Below are 18,132 nucleotides of genomic sequence, written 5' to 3'. Positions count from 1 at the left end.
TTCTTTTTCTTTACAGCAAAAATTATGATCTGAAATTATATTAATTCATTCGTTTGCTTGTACATTTTCAGAATTCCCTATTATAAGAAAAGTTCCATGTAGCCAGAGACTTTGTCTTGCTTGTTCACTGATGTTTCTACAAAGCCTAGAACACTACCTGGTACACAGTAAATCCTCAAGAAGTATTTGTTGAATAAAACAGAATGAATGAATCTCCAATTTACAGATAAGGAAATGTGGCTCTGAGAGTTGGAGTAACTTTCCCAAAGTCTTACAGCGTTTCTACAGATGTTCCTGATTCTAAATCCTACTGACTTCTGCAACAGCAAGGTACTGTCTAAAGAGATTGAAGTGTCAGGCAGCAGGCAGGGCGAGATGACATGCAGGTGTTGGATTCTATCGTGGACACAATCAAAACCAAAAAGGCATATTGATCACACTTTCCCCAGGGAGCCCTGAATTGCCAATGGAACGAGATAACTTGAGAAATCTATTGATCTCCCATTTTTGTTATGCTGTACAGGTGACAAGGATCAATGGAGATTTGTACTCTTCTACCCATGACCTTGCGACCTAAATTTGTATTTCCACCCAGATTCCCATAACTTTGCAAAATGCACAGCTCCGAGTGCCAACACCTTATTTAACTTAGTGTCACCGTCTGTGACAGCTCTGCTTTCCCAGCTCCTGTCAATTCAGAGAAACGTCTCCCCGTCGTCTCCTGCTTCCTGCACCGGAAGCTAGCACGCCCCACCCAGCTGTCCTCTTACTGAGCGTCTGACACACACATTGGCCCACAGCCCGCAGAGGGGCGGGGCTTCTGTCTCGGGGGGCTCTTCAGAAGGGATCTGAGGTCTGAGCAGCCCAACGTTGCTAAAGCACTAGCCCTCTCCCGGCCTCCTTCACTGAGCCTGTGCTTTGCCTGCCTGCTTTCTCTTTCTTTTCTGGCTCAGCTTGAGACAGAGGATCATTCCAGAGGAGGCTCAGGTCTTGGATTTTAACGGCAGTGATGGAAAAACATGAGAATGTTTCCTGGATCTACCAAAAGGAACTGGAAGATCCATTCAAGAAATACCTGAACAACACTGATGACTACCTAGCTTTGCTCTGCGGGCCTCCACGCAGCCACCTCTTCCTGCCGGTGTCTGTGGTGTATACCCTGATTTTTGTGGTGGGGGTCGTTGGCAATCTCCTGGTGTGCCTGGTGATTCTTCGGCACCAGACTATGAAGACACCCACCAATTACTACCTCTTCAGCTTGGCTGTCTCCGACCTCCTGGTCCTGCTTCTCGGGATGCCCCTGGAAGTCTATGAGATGTGGCGCAACTACCCCTTCCTTTTTGGGCCCGTGGGCTGCTACTTCAAGACGGCCCTCTTTGAGACGGTGTGCTTCGCCTCCGTCCTCAGCATCACCGCGGTCAGCGTGGAGCGATACGTGGCCATCCTCCACCCGTTCCGTGCCAAGCTGGAGAGCACCCGGCGGCGGGCCCTCCGAATCCTCGGCCTCGTCTGGGGCTTCTCTGTTCTCTTGTCTCTGCCCAACACCAGCATCCACGGCATCGAGCTCCGCTACTTCCCCAATGGGTCCTTCGTCCCGGGCTCTGCCACCTGTACGATCATTAAGCCCATGTGGATCTACAGTTTCATTATCCAGGTCACCTCCTTCCTCTTCTACATCCTCCCCATGACGGTCATCAGTGTCCTCTACTACCTCATGGGGCTCAAAGTGAGTATCCAAGCTGGCTGCAACCGTTATGGCAGCATCCCTTCTTTTTTCTCTTACTCAAAGTTCGGAGAAACATTTAGAACTGGAGAAGTTCAGAATTGGAAGGGAGCATAGAGAAAAATAGGATGAGCTCAGAGGGGAAACTTGGAAGTTAAAGGACTGGATTCAAATTGGACAAACAGTAACCACAACTATAAATCATTTCCTTTAACTCACCTTCCATTGTTCTTCCCTCTATACCTGTGGTTCTCAAACCTAGGTGTTCCTACAAATCACCTGGAAACCTCACTATGGGTACCCATGGGCAGGTCGCTCCCTCCAGGAAAATCTGATTCAGTAGGTCTGAGGTTGAGCCTCATTTTAAATAGCACAAGGTAGCTGCCCACGGAGAGACTGTTTCACACCCTGCTGTCTCTTTCCTGCCCTCACCTGCTTTGCCTGCATTGAAATTTTCCTCTGCACCAACTTGGTCTGAGTATAAAATAAACAATTCCTGCCTATTTTATACTCCAAGATGAGTATAGTTTTAAAGTCAGACCCTTCTTTGTGGTTGCTTTGATCCTTTGGTTGAAATATCAGATTAAAATGCAAAAATATGGCCTAAGTGAGATCAACCTGGACTTCTTTTCAACAGGTGGAGATTGAGGGACGAGGAATTAAACAGAGTACATAAAATAGATTAGAAGACAGTGTGAATAAGAGATAGCTGGAATTAACAGAATATTATTACTTAGTTTGCAACATTTTATAATTAGAGCTTTCTCTCCTGTGCTCATCACAGTAAACCAATTTCTTTCTTTTCTTTTCTTCCTTTCTTTCCCTTTCTTCCTTCCTTCCTTCCTTTTTTCCTTCTTTCCTTTCTTCTTTCTTTCCTTTTCTTTTTTCCTGGATCTGAATTGTCTGAAACTGTTGTTTTGTTTTGCTTTTGATGAAGTTAGGAGTGAGTCTATATGATTCCTTTCCTGGTATATTCTGCAGCCAAATTCATAGAGATGAAATCTAACTGTGACAGTTTTATACCCATTTAATAGGTAGGTTGTGTAGGAAATAGTCATGAGACCACTTAGACTCCCAGGTCTGGAGCTCACATATAATATGCCTTTAGGCAAAGCCCCTTAATTCTTTCCTGGAGTTAGGTTTTACATTTATAAAATGAAAAGGTTACATCAGATCATATCTAAGTCTCCTGATAGCTCTAACAGCCTGTGATTCCCTAAAAAAAAAGGAAAGGAAAATCTGTGAGTGGGAGCAATGTGAATTATAAATGAAAGTAAAACAAAGCAGACATCACATTCACATCATACATACCAAGATGGCTCTGATGCCACGTATTATGTGATGATTAATATACTCCCATCTCAGTGCATCTCTGAGAAAGGTGTGTGTCAGAAATGAGTGTTCCACAGATGGTCCTTTCAAATAAATACTGTGCCTAAGCAGAGTGGCAACGTCTAAGGAGAAAGAACAGATTTTAAGTACAACAGATGTCTGGACACAGGAGTAAATCTAATCAGGCAGAGTTATGCCAGTCTCCGGGAGGGCTGGCCCCTATAATTCCCAGAGACAAGTGTCAACCCAGACTAGTTCACAGTCATCATGTCTTTAGAAAGCCCTGTGTATCCAACTGTGGCGGAAAGGACTTCTGCATGATTCCAAATATCATGAGCCCTATGAGAAATATCCATCCCAAATTTATCAATACCATCTCTTCAAACGGCAAACAATCGCTTGCCTTGGATCAATTTAGAGGAAATATTTAACTGTGAATAGGAAACACGTTTCCCCCCCAAGCAATTAATTTAAGTGTCACTTTGTTTGGTTGTCATGAATCTACAGCTACCTTGTATCAGAAGCTAAGTGACAGCTCAGACAACGGCTTAGAAACCACCCTAGTTTGCTTTGTGTGTGTAGTGCAACTTACAGCATCCTATTCTCAGGAAGGATGAGGTGTTACCCAGAGGACACCAGGAAAGGAACTATGGCTTAGAATGCCACTTCTATAGTAACATTTAATTTAAAGACCTCTAGACTGGGAATCAGAAGTAGGCCTTAGTCTGTGGCATTGGTCTCAAGACCTTTGCACCTTTTGCTCTATTTTTTGCCAGAAATGTTCCTTCTGTCTACTACCACAATCGTTTTTGCCTTTCTAACTCCCACTGATCCTTTAAATCATACTTCACTCACACTTCCTCCAGGAAGTTCTCCCTGATTCCCTAACTACCTGGTTCCTCTCTAGGTGCTCATGATTCTTAGCAATTTCCCATCATTGCATTTATCACAATTCATAATTCTATATTTGTGGGTTCCTTAACTTCTTCCTCTCCAACTAGACTGTAAGCTCAATGAATGAGTGAATGAGGCTAAATTATTTCCTTTATTGCTGGACTTCAGCTTCTCTACCTTCAAAATGGGAGACTTGAAAACACTGTCTCAAAAAGCCTTTTTGATCTAAAAGATTTTTGAAGAGATTCAATCAATTCTGAGGAGTACTGATTCTCATGGCAAGTCGAAAGTTATGATTGACTGTGGGCCCCATTGCCTTCAGAAGGCAGAAAACCAAGACTGATGTAATCCCAGGACCGGGGAAGAATGAGGGGAGCAATACGTATGTTCAAAGCTGAGCAATCAGAGCTGCTCCATCGTTACAGGACACGAAGTGTCCACCGAGCTGCTCTCCAGGGTTCGAACATAATGGAGTTGGGAAACAGGCAATCCCAGGGCAAGTTCCTTCCCACCTGGGAAGCTCTCACCTAGTCCTTGTATCTCCCACATGCAGCATTAAAGCTTGAGCCAAAGAGGCTGGATTATGAATTGTAGCAGAATTCAGCCAGGACAAACAGGGTTGGACTGGTTTTTTTTTAAATAAACGGATTTTGTTCAGATTATAGAGATATTTACACAAAAGCTATGATTATATCTTGGCATCCTAAAGCTATATAAATGAATCACAGTCTACATAAATGAACAGCTGGTGAAATGATTTTAAGCAGTATAAACAACTGATCAGGATTATACATCAATCTGAATGATAATCAACCTCACGTCTCCCCTACACCTTTCATCTTACATAAAAATAACTAAAAGGAGTGAGGTAGGAAGGGTTCTGAACTTCCTATAGAGTGATGACAATTTTCCTCTCCTATTTTTGTAAGTTGACTTTTAAAGTGTTTAGGGGTGGGTGAGAATAATTAATGGACAAATATCTACTCTACCAAACATCTGAAGGGAAATGAAATTATTCAACAAGAAATAAAGCAGCATTTAATATTGGCTAGACAAACTGGATTCTATTCTACTATGTCAACCCCTTCAAATTCTGCTGGGACAATGTATAATATGCATAAACATTCTGTTTCTGACTCTTCTTCTAGTTGGCTAGTTGTGTCACTGTAACCTAAGGAAGCTGAAATGTGATGATTAATAGACACATAATTTTTCTTTTCAGTGCAAACTGAGCTGTACAAGAAGCCTGTTCATAAAAAGATTGTGTGCACCATTTGCTTGCTGTTTGATTTAAGGAAATTTTTCCCTGGGGTGGAGAAATTCCCAGTGAGAATAGTTAGACCCACCGAAGAAGTGACTAACAGATCTTTAAAATCTTTCTTTGTTCTTGACTATGGACTGGAATCAAATAATGGAATAACTATCTTGTAATAAGGACAAAATTTTTTAAATAGTATGAAATCATCAGAACATAATTGAAGATGAGTTAGGAAGATGTGCAGTTTGGTGCATTGCTCTAACCTTCAACACCAGTGGTTTTCTTCTCAGTGTAACTGGATGCTTCTTTGCATTAGCACGGGTACAGCTTGTGGTGAATGGTACCATGAGAAGGAGAATTTCTAGAAGGGACTCAGTAATACACATGAGTGGGCCTACAGTTACAAATAAATATTTCATAAAAATGCCTTTCGAGTAAACCCAGGACAATAATCAGAACCACAATATATGAAACTTTTTTTTTTTTGGCCATGCTGTGCAGCTTGCAGGATCTCAGTCCCCCACCCAGGGAATGAACCTGGGCCATGGCAGTGAAAGCCCGGAATCCTAACCACTAGGCCACCAGGGAACTCCCAGAATCACAATCTATAACTTACTGAGTATCATGTGCCAGCCATTGAGTTAAGAACTATACCTGCATTATTTTGTTTTACTAGTATATTAATAACATCACCTTTAGTTCTCTCCCATTTATTCCTAATAACTGCACAATATTTTCCTCTATTTCGTTCAAGTTCTAGGTGACTCCGAAGGGTCAAATCTCACAGAACTTCAATCCCTCACTTTCTGAAGACACAGGTATATGTAGGGAACACCAATATATCCAAGAGACAGATGGCCAGTTTTGTTAATCATCCACGTGGATACTTCAGGGCAGTGCAATGCTGAAAGCAACCTGACTTCTAGGAGCTTACATGTTTGTTAGAAACAGGATATTGATTTGTTGAACTTTGGAGGCAACTATTAATGATCTTTTCTTCCAAGTCTTATTTAATTTTAAATACCTTCTCTAAAATATTCTGTAGGGACTTCCCTGGTGGCGCAGTGGTTAAGAATCCACCTGCCAACGCAGGGGACACAGGTTCGAGCCCTGGTCCGGGAAGATTCCACGTGCCGTGGAGCAACTAAGCCCGTGAGCCATAACCACTGAGCACGTGCACCACAACTACTGAGACCCACTCACCTAGAGCCCGTGCTCGGCAACAGGAGAAGCCACCACAATGAGAAGCCTATGCACTGCAACAGAGAGTAGCCCCGCTCGCCGCAACTAGAGAAAGCCTACATGCAACAATGAAGACCCAATGCAGCCAAAAAGAATAAAATAAATAAATTTATTAAAAATAAATAAATTAATTAAATATTCTGTAAAAATGCCATCTAGCCCAGGAAGCTCACTGCGTCTTAGAGCATTCTGTTCCACTGTTGCACATAGCACACTAATTTCTTCTCTATACTGAATTGAAATATGTCTCCCTATAATTCAATAAATTGATCCTAATCTACCCTGAGACTATATAAAACGGTTGAATTTTCCTTCCACTGATGGCCTTAGTTTGTCAAGACTTTCTACATTGCTAATGAGGGAACTCCAACTCAATCTGACAAAATATGAAAGAGAGCATAGACCTGAAAAATCCAGAGGGAGAGCTGGCTCTTGGGGAAGATTAATCCAGTAAGACACACAGTGTCATCAAGGACCTAACTTTATTTCTGTTTCTTTGCTCTTCTTTCTATGGTATTGGTTTCAACCTCCAAATCTGCATAGCAGTCCACTGGTGGCTCTAAGCACATTCCTTATGGTGAGGAAAAAAACAAAAAGCTCCCTCTGGTAGTTCCAATAAAAGAGAAATGAAACTTTCATTCCTAAACGTATAAGCAAATATCTGAAATCTCATTGGTCTCAATTATCCAAACACTGTGACTGAAGGAGAGCAGCTAAGTTATCTAGGGACTAAACCTGTATCTGGAGATGGGATCATTCCCACCCAAAATTAATGACTATGAAATGGAGAAGGAGTAAATCCACTAGGAAAATCAGGGTACAATTGGTAAGAGAAGAGGAGAATAAATGCTGGAGAACCAATCGGCAAATATATACTATATTATCTTCTAGATATATGATGGTAGTTTATCATGAGACCTTAAAGCTTTTTTTATCTGGCTATCACCACAAATTAGAAACATATGAATTAAAGAGAAAAAATTCACAACTAGATGAATGATGTAGCTCTTCTGTGGTATGTGAGTTCAGAGAAAGGAGAGGACAATGGGCTACAGTGGCCACAAGTAGGTGGGACTTGAACTGGGCAAGAGAGATTGCATGTACAGGAAGTGTTAATATTTGAAATTTTCAGATGCTACTTTAAGGATCACCATATCTTCCAACAAGGAGGAGTATATTTTAACATCTAAACTCAGAAACACATATACCCTTATGGGTAATATTTGTAAAGCAGAGTTTCCCCAAATTGTGCTTCTCAAGATGGTACCAGGTGTTCCACAGAAATGGGTTGGGAAGGGTATTGTTTAGTCAAAGAAGCACTATCCCCTTTGAGGGTGGGAGATGTGGGATGTGCAAGGTAGGGGTGGAGGAAAGGTGATACACTGTCCCCCATGGAAATGTGTAATGTCCATTAGCACTTTAAGGCTCTGAGAAGACCCAAAATAAAGACTATAAACTTCATGAAGCAGAAATTATACCTGTTTTTGTTTTCTGCTGCCTACTCACCACATGGCAGAGGGATGTCATTCTAATAGATGTCTAATAATTACTGAATAAATGAATGGATGAATGAAAAAGCCTAACATTTTTTAACTTCAGAATTTCTTATTTTTCAAGGAATATCTATTAATATGCTACAAAACTAGGGTTCTACAGAGTAGCATAGGATAAATGGTTGCCTGGAACTTGGCCACAATCATCTATCCAGTTGAGTTAGGTGACCTTGATCCAACTCCACCTCCAATTTATGGTTAAACATATTCTTACATGTTAACAAATTCTTACATTTCTTTAAGTCCAGTTTTTTGTCTGCAAAATGAGTGTTAGAGTCACACTTCTCAGCTCTTAATGGGAGGAAAAAGTGTTTCCCTTTCTTTATATCTCTTTGTATTTCTCTTGCAGCTGAAGAAAGACCAACCCCTTGAAGCAGATGAAGTAACTGCAAATATTCAAAGACCATCCAGAAAATCAGTCACTAAAATGCTGTGTGAGTCCTCCATTTTGTATTTTGCTTGTTTGTTAAAGCAAAGGAGTTATATTTGGTATTGATCAAGTGCTGCTGGGATCTGGATCAAAATTCTCCTGAAACGTAGTATCATGTTCTGATCTTCCGTGGCTTACTCAAGCATCTAGGACCTGTTTATTTTGTTCTATTTTGGTTTTTAAACCTCAGAATAACACACTAAATCGCAACCATTGAAATACACTCTGTTCAATGCTTGGTAAATCATATCCACTCTAAAAGCCTTTAAGTATCTCTTTTCCCCCCTAAAATGAGCAGGTCGTTCTTAACCGATTTTGTGTTATGGGTTTCTTTAAAAATATCGTGGAAACAGTGAATTCTCCACTCAGAAAGTGTACGAACGAACATACATCAAATGTTTTACAATCCATTTCAGGGGGCTCCTGAGCCCCCTGATACCCAAGCTTGGACTCCATGGGACCTTTTACTTCCAGAATAAGGACATCTGGCTAAGAATCCTTCTAAGTGGTCATTCCTCTTATGACATTGTATGATTTTATATAAACGGTACACTCTTTTATATAGATAAGATATTTTAAAACACATGCAGGCACTGATTCACACTCTCCCAAAAGAATGTTATAAAAATATATGATCCAACTGGTCTAATGAGATACCAATCAATTAGAGAAAGGAGGTTTATAATATACTTTCCAAGTCACAGCGTGAAATTTGGAAGAAACAAATCCTCCAGGCGAATATGCATATGAAACACTCACTGTAACTATGTGATGTCTATGAACCAAAAAAAAAAAAAACCTCAAAACCTGTGAGGTCACTGTATGTCTTTTCAACTCTACCAATCACCTTCTTGAAATATTTTAGCCCCTGTTAGCACCTGACTTTCCCTACTAAGAAATCTAGTGTCTTCAATATTTCTCCCCATTTCTCTTTGATCATAATCTCTCTGATCATAATCTCTCACAAAAGGACTTGAAGTGTACTCACATTAAAGTCACAATGATAAAATATACTGTGATCTATTTGCCTTTGGGGCAGAGAGTTTAATTATAACATGAATTAAATTTTTAACTAGAGGGAATTGTAGGCAGTAGTAAGCAGATTAGGGACTTTTTCTTGGGAGGTAAATTCAGCAGAATCTTCCAGATATTCCTGAAACCACATCATGCAGGCAGACAACTTACTCTGAGTGTTTTAATGCCAACAGGAAACATATGTACTATTTACTATGGAAAACATCAAATGTGCTCTTGAGTACAGAGAATTGTAAAATGAACACCAAAATACCCATCACCCAGCTTTAAAAGTTATCAGCTCATAGCTCATCTTGTTTCCTCTATATCCTTATCTCTCCTTTAGCCCCTACTAGATTATTTTGAGGTAAATCTCAAGCCTCGAAAGGAAAGGAAAGGAAAGTATTTTACAACTTCAGGAGAGAAAAAAACATACATGTTTATTTTTCTGGAGAATAAATGCCCCTTAGAGAAACTATGGTAGCACCAATCTCTGTCTTGGGAGCTGAAAGTAAGAAACTGGAAGGTGCAACTTCCTGTAAATCTGTAATCATTTGAAAATAAATGTAAAAACAAACATAAAGGAAGTGGAAGGAATTCTGTGCTCTAGCAATTTATAATATAATAGACACATCCCCATCCCAATCCTAAGATGCTTGTATTACGCTCATGGTTGTTTGACCTTTCTCTTTCCCCTGACACCTTACAGAATTTTAAATGATTAAAATCATAGAAACGTCTAATTTTTTTCTAGAAAAACAAGACAAATTCATACTATACTTCATAGTTTGTTATTAATCTATAACTTTAAAGAACACCAAGTTGCTTGAACACAATCATTTTACTTATATATCCAGTTTATGTGATTCCAACAGTCTACCTGCAACATAATTTATTTTCCACAATAGAATGTTTTCAGAACTTTGAATACATTCAATACTATTCTAAATATCCTGAAGGAAACTTACATTACACAAGAAATCCTTTACAACCATATGGAAAACTGATTCTCAATCCTATAAAATTCATTCTTCTGTTTACATATTCTATGTAGAGTCTCTTTAGGATCTAGTTGGCCTTTAGCAATTATAACGTAACAAAGATGGAGGGGAAATGCTAGAAGGAATGGATGAACTCAGGGTGGGCACTGTATACCTATTCTTGCTTTGACTGCCTTTGACTCTCTCCTTCATCATCCCTTTCCAGTTGTCTTGGTCTTAGTGTTTGCTATCTGTTGGGCCCCATTCCACATTGATCGGCTCTTCTTCAGCTTTGTGGAGGAGTGGACTGAATCCCTGGCTGCTGTGTTCAATCTCATCCATGTGGTATCAGGTAAAATTTAGCTTGTTGGGGTGTATCACAGGTGTCCAGGTAACTGCAGCTTCTTCATCTTGCTTAGAGCAGTAGGTTCTATCTGTATATACCAATTTATCATGGGGATCTGCCATACTGTAATGAAGACACTGGATTTTTATTTTATTTAAGTATTGATTTAGGTATGTTACAGGTTCAAAAGAAATACATCGTATTACTATTTGAGACTCTACTTTATGAAAGACCTCAACTCTAAGCTTGATGATTACAGCAGGAAAATGGTCAAAGGAATGATTCCTTTGGTTCTCCTTTCAATGGCCATGTGATTTAATTGGTTCTTATTTATTAAACATCCATGTCCCTGAAATCCTGTATTGTCTTCAGCAAGTGTTAGATCCTCATGAAAGCCAGCCAAAGCGTATTCATGGGGCCTCAAGGTCTGCTTTTAGGCTACTTTAATGCTGCTTGTTAAGGACACCATAGAATATGAGAGAGAGTGGTTGAAAGGTTACTAAATCAGAGGACCTGGATTTGCATCTCAATACCACCATTTATATTCTGAGTGATACGCAGAATATGGATTTCTTCTTGCCAAAGTTTCCTCAACTGTAAGGTGGCAATAATGCCTGCTCTATATACAACACAGGCTGATGGTAAGAAGCAAATAAAATAATAGCTATTGAAGAACTTTTTAAGCTGTAAAATGCTATAGCCTATCTTCTACAACCATCACAAGTTTGTAAAGTAGATATTGTCATCAACATTTTATGGTTACAAAACAGTTCTACAAAGAAGAAATGACTTGTCCAAAGACACTCAGTTGGCAAATGGTAAAAACAAGGTTCAAGCCTGAGTCACCTAACTTCCAGTTCAGGGTTCTTTCCTCTAAAATGCAGCAAATAATGGCCACCTGAGTCTTTCTTTCCCAGTCAGTGTAACTATTAGTCTTAGGGTCACACCACTTCTATCCCTCTACCTCTGCTAGTCACTGGACGGTCCTATGGGCTCTTTATCAAAGACATCATTAAGGAAGAAAGATAAGATCAATTTATGCAAGTTAAGCTCCAGATGTGCACAGAACAGAAACAATAGCATTCATATGTATACTGAATACCATATATATTATCTATTTTCTACAACCACCTTTTTTGTACTCAGCAGGGCTTGTGTACAGTTTATACCTGGACATTAGGACTTTCCTCCACGTTAAACTATTTATTATTCTGGACAAAAAAATCAAAAATGTTTATGGCTCTGATCTTTGTGGTTAGTCTTAGAAAATGGGAGTGTTTAAATAATATATACACTACTATATGTAAAATAGATAACAAATAAGGACCTACTGTAGAGCACAAGGAATTCTACTCAATACTAGAGTGGATATATGTATAACTGATTCACTTCGTTGCACACCTGAAACTAACACAACATTGTAAATCAACTCTACTCTAATAAAAATTTTTTTAAATAAAATAAGTTATTCTTTAAAAAAATTGGAAAACACACAAGATCACATGAAGCTTGATCTACACTTCTCCAGAGGCATCAAGACAACCATTTTAAGATTCCCAAGTTGTTCATTTACGATAACATTTTCCTGTTAAGATGTAATTTCTCCCTTTCCCACCTTGCCAACCAGATGATGTCTAAACCTCTTAAATGCTACCCCAGAAATGGCCCCAACTTGCCTTTTGACCCTCAAGTTATAGTATTTTCATTCATAAACCATGTATTGAATGCTTGTCAAACTGGTGAATTAGGGATTTCTGCACATTCTGCATTATTCTTGCACAATAATCATTCTCTAGCACACTGGTGCACGCTAAGCCTTCTACTTGCAGCACTCTCTCCTCTCTTCCCCAATATCTCCTACCCATTTCATGGTCTCGCTAGAGTCCAATCACCCCCATTAAATTTGTCATGACCATTAGAGTTCTTGTGTTTATGCCATCACGTGAATTTCCATAGCATGACTGTTGGTGTCACATATTTTGCTCTTTTCTTAACGGATACTGTTTGGTACCATCCTTTTGTTAATTACTGAAATTAGGCATAAATCTTGTTCTGCAATACTATTCCAAGTCCTTGGAGAACAAAGTCTAAATCCACTACCTTCCAATGTGCCTCAAAGTCGTATAATGAGTTCAATCAGTATTTATTTATTTATTTTTTGCGGTATGCGGGCCTCTCACTGTTGTGGCCTCTCCCATTGCGGAGCACAGGCTCCGGACGCGCAGGCTCAGCGGCCATGGCTCACGGGCCCAGCCGCTCTGCGGCATGTGGGATCTTCCCGGACCGGGGCACGAACCTGTGTCCCCTGCATCGGCAGCCGGACTCTCAACCACTGCGCCACCAGGGAATCCCAGTATTTCTTTATTGAACAAATTAACAGTCTATAGAAATATTACCGTCCTACACTCCTCCCTGCCCAATTCTGTCCACAGGGCATATGGCACTCTGAATGTCCTGAACTATATAAATGAGGACAACAGTGAATGTGTTGAGGACAGCACCTATCACTTGTTTTATATTCTTATTCTCAGCCCTTCTGTAGACAGTAACTCAATTTAATCCTCACAATAATCCAGGGAGGTGAGTTAAAAAGGTATTATCATCCCCACTTTACAGAGAAAAGGAAATTGAAGTGCCCGTTCTGTCCAGGGTCACAGAACAAGCAAAGGCCAAGATCAGAAACTAAGTCCTCTGATTCTCAACCTTAGGCTCCCCTTGGGCCTTGCGAAAATAGAATAGGATATGGTAATAAAGGAAAAGTGAATACTAACCAAGAAAATGGCAGTGTGCAAGACATTTGGTGGAGAAAACAAATGGAAAAATACAAATATTCAATAAGGTGGGAAATAAGGTGGGAAGAACCATCAAGGGGAAAGGCTAGGCAGGGAAAAGACATTGGGGAATACTTCTTTGAAGAGATATTTAGCATTTTAAGAAGTCTCAGCAGAGACTATGCCTTGACTGATTTACTATTCCTCCATTACTTGCAGTTTCAAATGATAGATTTAAGCAAAACTCCAATGAGATAAAAAAAAAAAATCTCTCTTTCCTCTGATACTTAAGCATCTCTGGTTAATGCTATGGGAACATGTTCGTTGATTAAACAAGTGGGGATCAAAGGAAGTTGCCAAACATCTCAGAGAGATCCCATGCCAGCCTCAATTTTTCCAAGACTCTTTAATCTTTCTGGGTTTGATTCCTAAGTACACAGGTGGTAGATCTGTTCAGAGCATTTTGTATTCTCAATTAGAGTCTTATGTATATTATCACTTCCAAACGAGGCAATCAAAGGGATTCAAGACCTTTGTTAAATAGTTATGCTTCTCCCTGTCATACCTCTCCCCCAATTTCTCCTTGGCATGTCTCTTAATCTCCTGCATTCCAGGTGTCCTCTTCTACCTGAGCTCAGCTGTCAACCCCATTATCTACAACCTACTCTCTCGCCGCTTCCGAGCAGCATTCCGGAATGTGATCACTCCTTCCTGCAAACAGCGGCCCTCCCAGAACCACCCACAGGGGCCATCTGTGCAGCAGAACATCTTCCTGACAGAATGTCACCTTGTGAAGCTGACCGAAGATGTGGGTCCCCAGTTCCCTTGTCAGCTGTCCATCTGCAGCTCTCATTTCCCCACAGCCCTCTGTACTGGACAGGCACTAAGAAAGGAACTCTCAAAGAGCTGACGTTCCTCTATGGCTCCACACTAGAGGGAGGGACATCCCATAATTTACGCCTTCCTGTATGATATTAAGGAGGTAAAATGACCCTTAGAACTTATATATCCAATTCTAGGTGTTTTTTTTTTTTAACAAATGTGAAAACTGCTACTTAAATCTAGATCTAAAACCCAGAACCTCCTGATTTTTAGTTAGCTTTCCACTATCTTAACTGCTTCATGCCCCTTTATTAGTTCATGAAAAGAACATGACTAGCAAAGCATGGCACATATACTTTGAGCCATTTCCACTATTGGGAATGGTTTGTCCTGTTATTCACACTCTGAATCAGGCTGTCTTTCCTACAACCAGTGGTTTCTGTGAGACACAGAGGGAGACATGGAGAAGCTGTTTATATGATTTGAGGGGTCCACGCCAGTTCTTCCATAGCAAGCTATTTACCCTACTGCCTCATATTGTGCCATTATAATGTGATTCCTTGGAGTCCTGAAGCCTTTGACTTTAAGAGTCCTCCTGATAACACAGGAATGCTCCTCAGAACTATTATTCCCACCTGTTCCAATCCCCAAGTCATTACCAGACATTCCTCACCAGGGGTGGAATTAGATACAAGTTCCACTTAGAGAAGAATGGGAAGAGGGAGAAGGCTATGGTGGAAGGTCCAAAGAATCAAACCATACCAAACATAAACTTAGTTGTTTCATAATTTGGTCTAGACTTGGATTTCTAATAACTTATGCCATAAGCAGACAGAGGTACGTCTACTGTCTCAGAACAGAGACAAGTCAAATGGTGACTATTGGTCTCAAACCCATGACTTCCCCCTACTCAATCCTTCATTACCTCTATAACACTGTCACTCATATAATATGGGTAAAATCTACCTTCCAGACTCACCTTCCATTGTATCATCACAAATACTATATATTTCTACTCAAATTGAAATACTTGCTCTTATGAAAACACACCCCCGTTTCCCCAGCTGCATATATATGTTTATAGAATGCCTTCTATATTTCCATTCTCCATCTGATGAGATCCTACCCATTCTTCAATGTCCAGCTCAAAGTGGTACCTCTTCCATGAAACCATGCTTGATTTATTCAAATAGAAGTGGTATCTGACTCTTCTATCAGTTTATGTCTCTTAAGCTCTTTCTTCACACTGCTCTGTATTTCCATGATTTATATTCTTGCTTTGCCAGAATGTAAATTTGTCAAAGGCATGAAGTAGCCTGTGTTCCTTTTTGCTGTTACTGGAATCCTGACAATATCGATAACAGTGGTAGATGTTCAATAAATATGTGATGAGTTGTCTCACATTCCAATGTACTGAGCCAAATAAACAGCTCCAAACGAAACCGTGTTAAAGAGCTGAAAGACTAAGATTCTGTTTCTGACAGGGTCGTCTGACCTTCAGTTGGCCGTTTAATCAGCCATGATTATAACGGCATGCCTGCTGTGCTTGCCACGTGAGAAGGCTCTTCTCAGCCCCAGGCTTTACTGATGATGAAACATGCAAGCTCTAGCTTTTTAGTCTCTGAATTCTCCCCAAGTTGAAAGAACCATTCTACTAAAAAATGAGAATACTGGTCTCTGACATCACTTCTTCAAAGTGATTCAATATATTTTTTAAATCGCTTAGCTAATTATAAGCCAACTTTAAGGAATCTGAATTCTTAGTGATGGTTTATGTTGGTGAGCAGAAATTCTCTGGTCATTTAAGAATTAAGCTGAAAAGACTCAACAAAACAAAAACCTCAAAAATGGAGGAGAAATGAGTTTCCTTCTTGCCTACTGAAGGTCTAGTATGATTATTCTCATCAACGTCAACTCCAAATGACCAGGGCTAAAAATATTGCTGTTGTAGCTGGATGGATAGAAAACGAAACAACACTGAAACTGAAGCTAGTAATTCGGTTGCTTCATTAAAACTTTGGTCTCTTTTTTTCTCCTTGTTTATCTTTTCTCTCTTAAACATTTATATCCAAAATATTATCATTAATTCTTTCATTCAACAAATTTTCAGAACCCATTATGTAATGTGCATGTGGCATCACCTGGCCTTTAAATTATAATAGAAGAAATGATTATTTTTGAAAATCATTACAAAATTAATTGTTTAAATCTAACTGTGAAGTGTGCCACAAAATCCACATACAAGTACTATGGGACTATGTAAAAAAGGTGTTTGACCTAGTCAGAGGGCAATAGGTTAATTAAGCCTAGCACTAGAAAAGGGAGAAAAAAGTGTTAATTTTGTCTATATAGACATACATACACATGCACATATGTACGTATAGGAAGCTTGTATTTAAAAATGAAGACTGAAATATCACAAGTCCTAGATTAGCTTATATAATAGTTCACACAAAATTAGTAGAATAAAGGGAGAAACTAAAACTAAATTGTTCAATGTTACTCAACTGAAGTCAGTAATGGACCACATCATCTCCTCTTGAATTCCCTGTGATCACTGAATTTTAGAATAATGACAGAAGAGGCCAGATAGTAAACATGATCAGTAAAGTATTGGTAATTTAACTTTTCTGCAGTGCAATGGTGATTTTGAGCTCTCTAGTCATTCACAAACTTAGTGAACTGAAGCAATGAAATTCACAATGTTGCTTGCCAAATTAGTTTGGCCCAAAGAGATAGCAGAGATTATTAATCTGAGACCCATGGACAAGTTTCAGAGGTAGAAGAATCCCCTGAAATCGTATTCATAATTCTTAGTGTGTACTTTTTTTTTCTTTTAGAGAACGTTTATAGCTTTGATTAGCACCTCAAAGTAGTCTATGACTTAACTTATTATAATCATATTCTAAAGGGCCCGTAACAGTCTTACATAAAGACACTCTCTTAATGTATGAGTTATAGTTGAATGAAGGCACTGCAGGATAATTAAAAAGCATCGTTATTCTACATAAGAGTCCAGTATGTATAAGAACTAACTGTTTAGTGGTGTGCTGGCTTGGACTGGCTTGCAAAAGTTTATTATTACATATTTAGGAATTTTGAGAGGCTGTTGTCAAATGATTGGTCGCTTGAAATCAGCCTCAGTGGAAATATTTACACCATAGAAATTGGTAAACACTGCCCATCAGAGAGCTGGCTTATCAGCACATGACTATCTATCAATATGCTGGCACTCTGCCATCTTGCTGGACTGTATGTGATTTGTTTGTAGACTAAATCCCCTATAGCACCATTATAATTACAGACCACTTAAAGCTGCAGTTAACTCACTGAAAAAAAGTCAATGGGCCAGATTTTGACCAAAGAGGTAAGAGATAAAATCAGCTAAAGCATACTAATTATGACATGAAAGCCTCATCAGCATGTCACAAGTAACCCAGAGTGGAAGAATTACCCTTGGATGCTGTCCATTAATATTAGCACAGAAAATAGCAACAGATCTACTTTTCTTCCCTATACATCTGTTTTTAAATATCCCAAAGGGGTCATTGTAAAAAGATGCAAAATTTCCACATTCTCTCTACTTGGCTGGAGACCTCATTTTTTAAGTATGTGGAAAGGTACTATATAAACATTGTAAGGAAGCTGAAGCTTGTCCAGGTTTATGCCAGCCAAGGGAAGGTTCAGTTCATCTAAACAATCTATTCCCCCCCCTTTTTTTCACCCCTTTAAATCATTACATCACATTTAAACTCTACATTAGATAT

The 18,132-nt window shown here is 39.5% G+C and overlaps 1 protein-coding gene across 1 annotated transcript; it reads left to right on the top strand.

Moving 5' to 3' along the window:
- The first annotated feature begins 871 nt into the window (after positions 1–871).
- Positions 872–15,704, top strand: NMUR2 (neuromedin U receptor 2). The gene is made up of 4 exons (XM_030834182.2): positions 872–1,726; positions 8,352–8,436; positions 10,653–10,778; positions 14,158–15,704. Exons 1-4 carry the CDS (start codon positions 1,010–1,012, stop codon positions 14,451–14,453), a joined length of 1,224 nt encoding a protein of 407 aa, XP_030690042.2. The 5' UTR covers positions 872–1,009; the 3' UTR covers positions 14,454–15,704.
- Positions 15,705–18,132: the final 2,428 nt, after the last annotated feature.

The sequence above is a fragment of the Globicephala melas genome, chromosome 3, assembly GCF_963455315.2.
Source record: "Globicephala melas chromosome 3, mGloMel1.2, whole genome shotgun sequence".
Lineage (NCBI taxonomy): Eukaryota > Metazoa > Chordata > Mammalia > Artiodactyla > Delphinidae > Globicephala > Globicephala melas.
The sequence above is the reverse complement of the archived record's forward strand: the minus strand, read 5'-3'. Positions and strand labels throughout refer to the sequence as shown.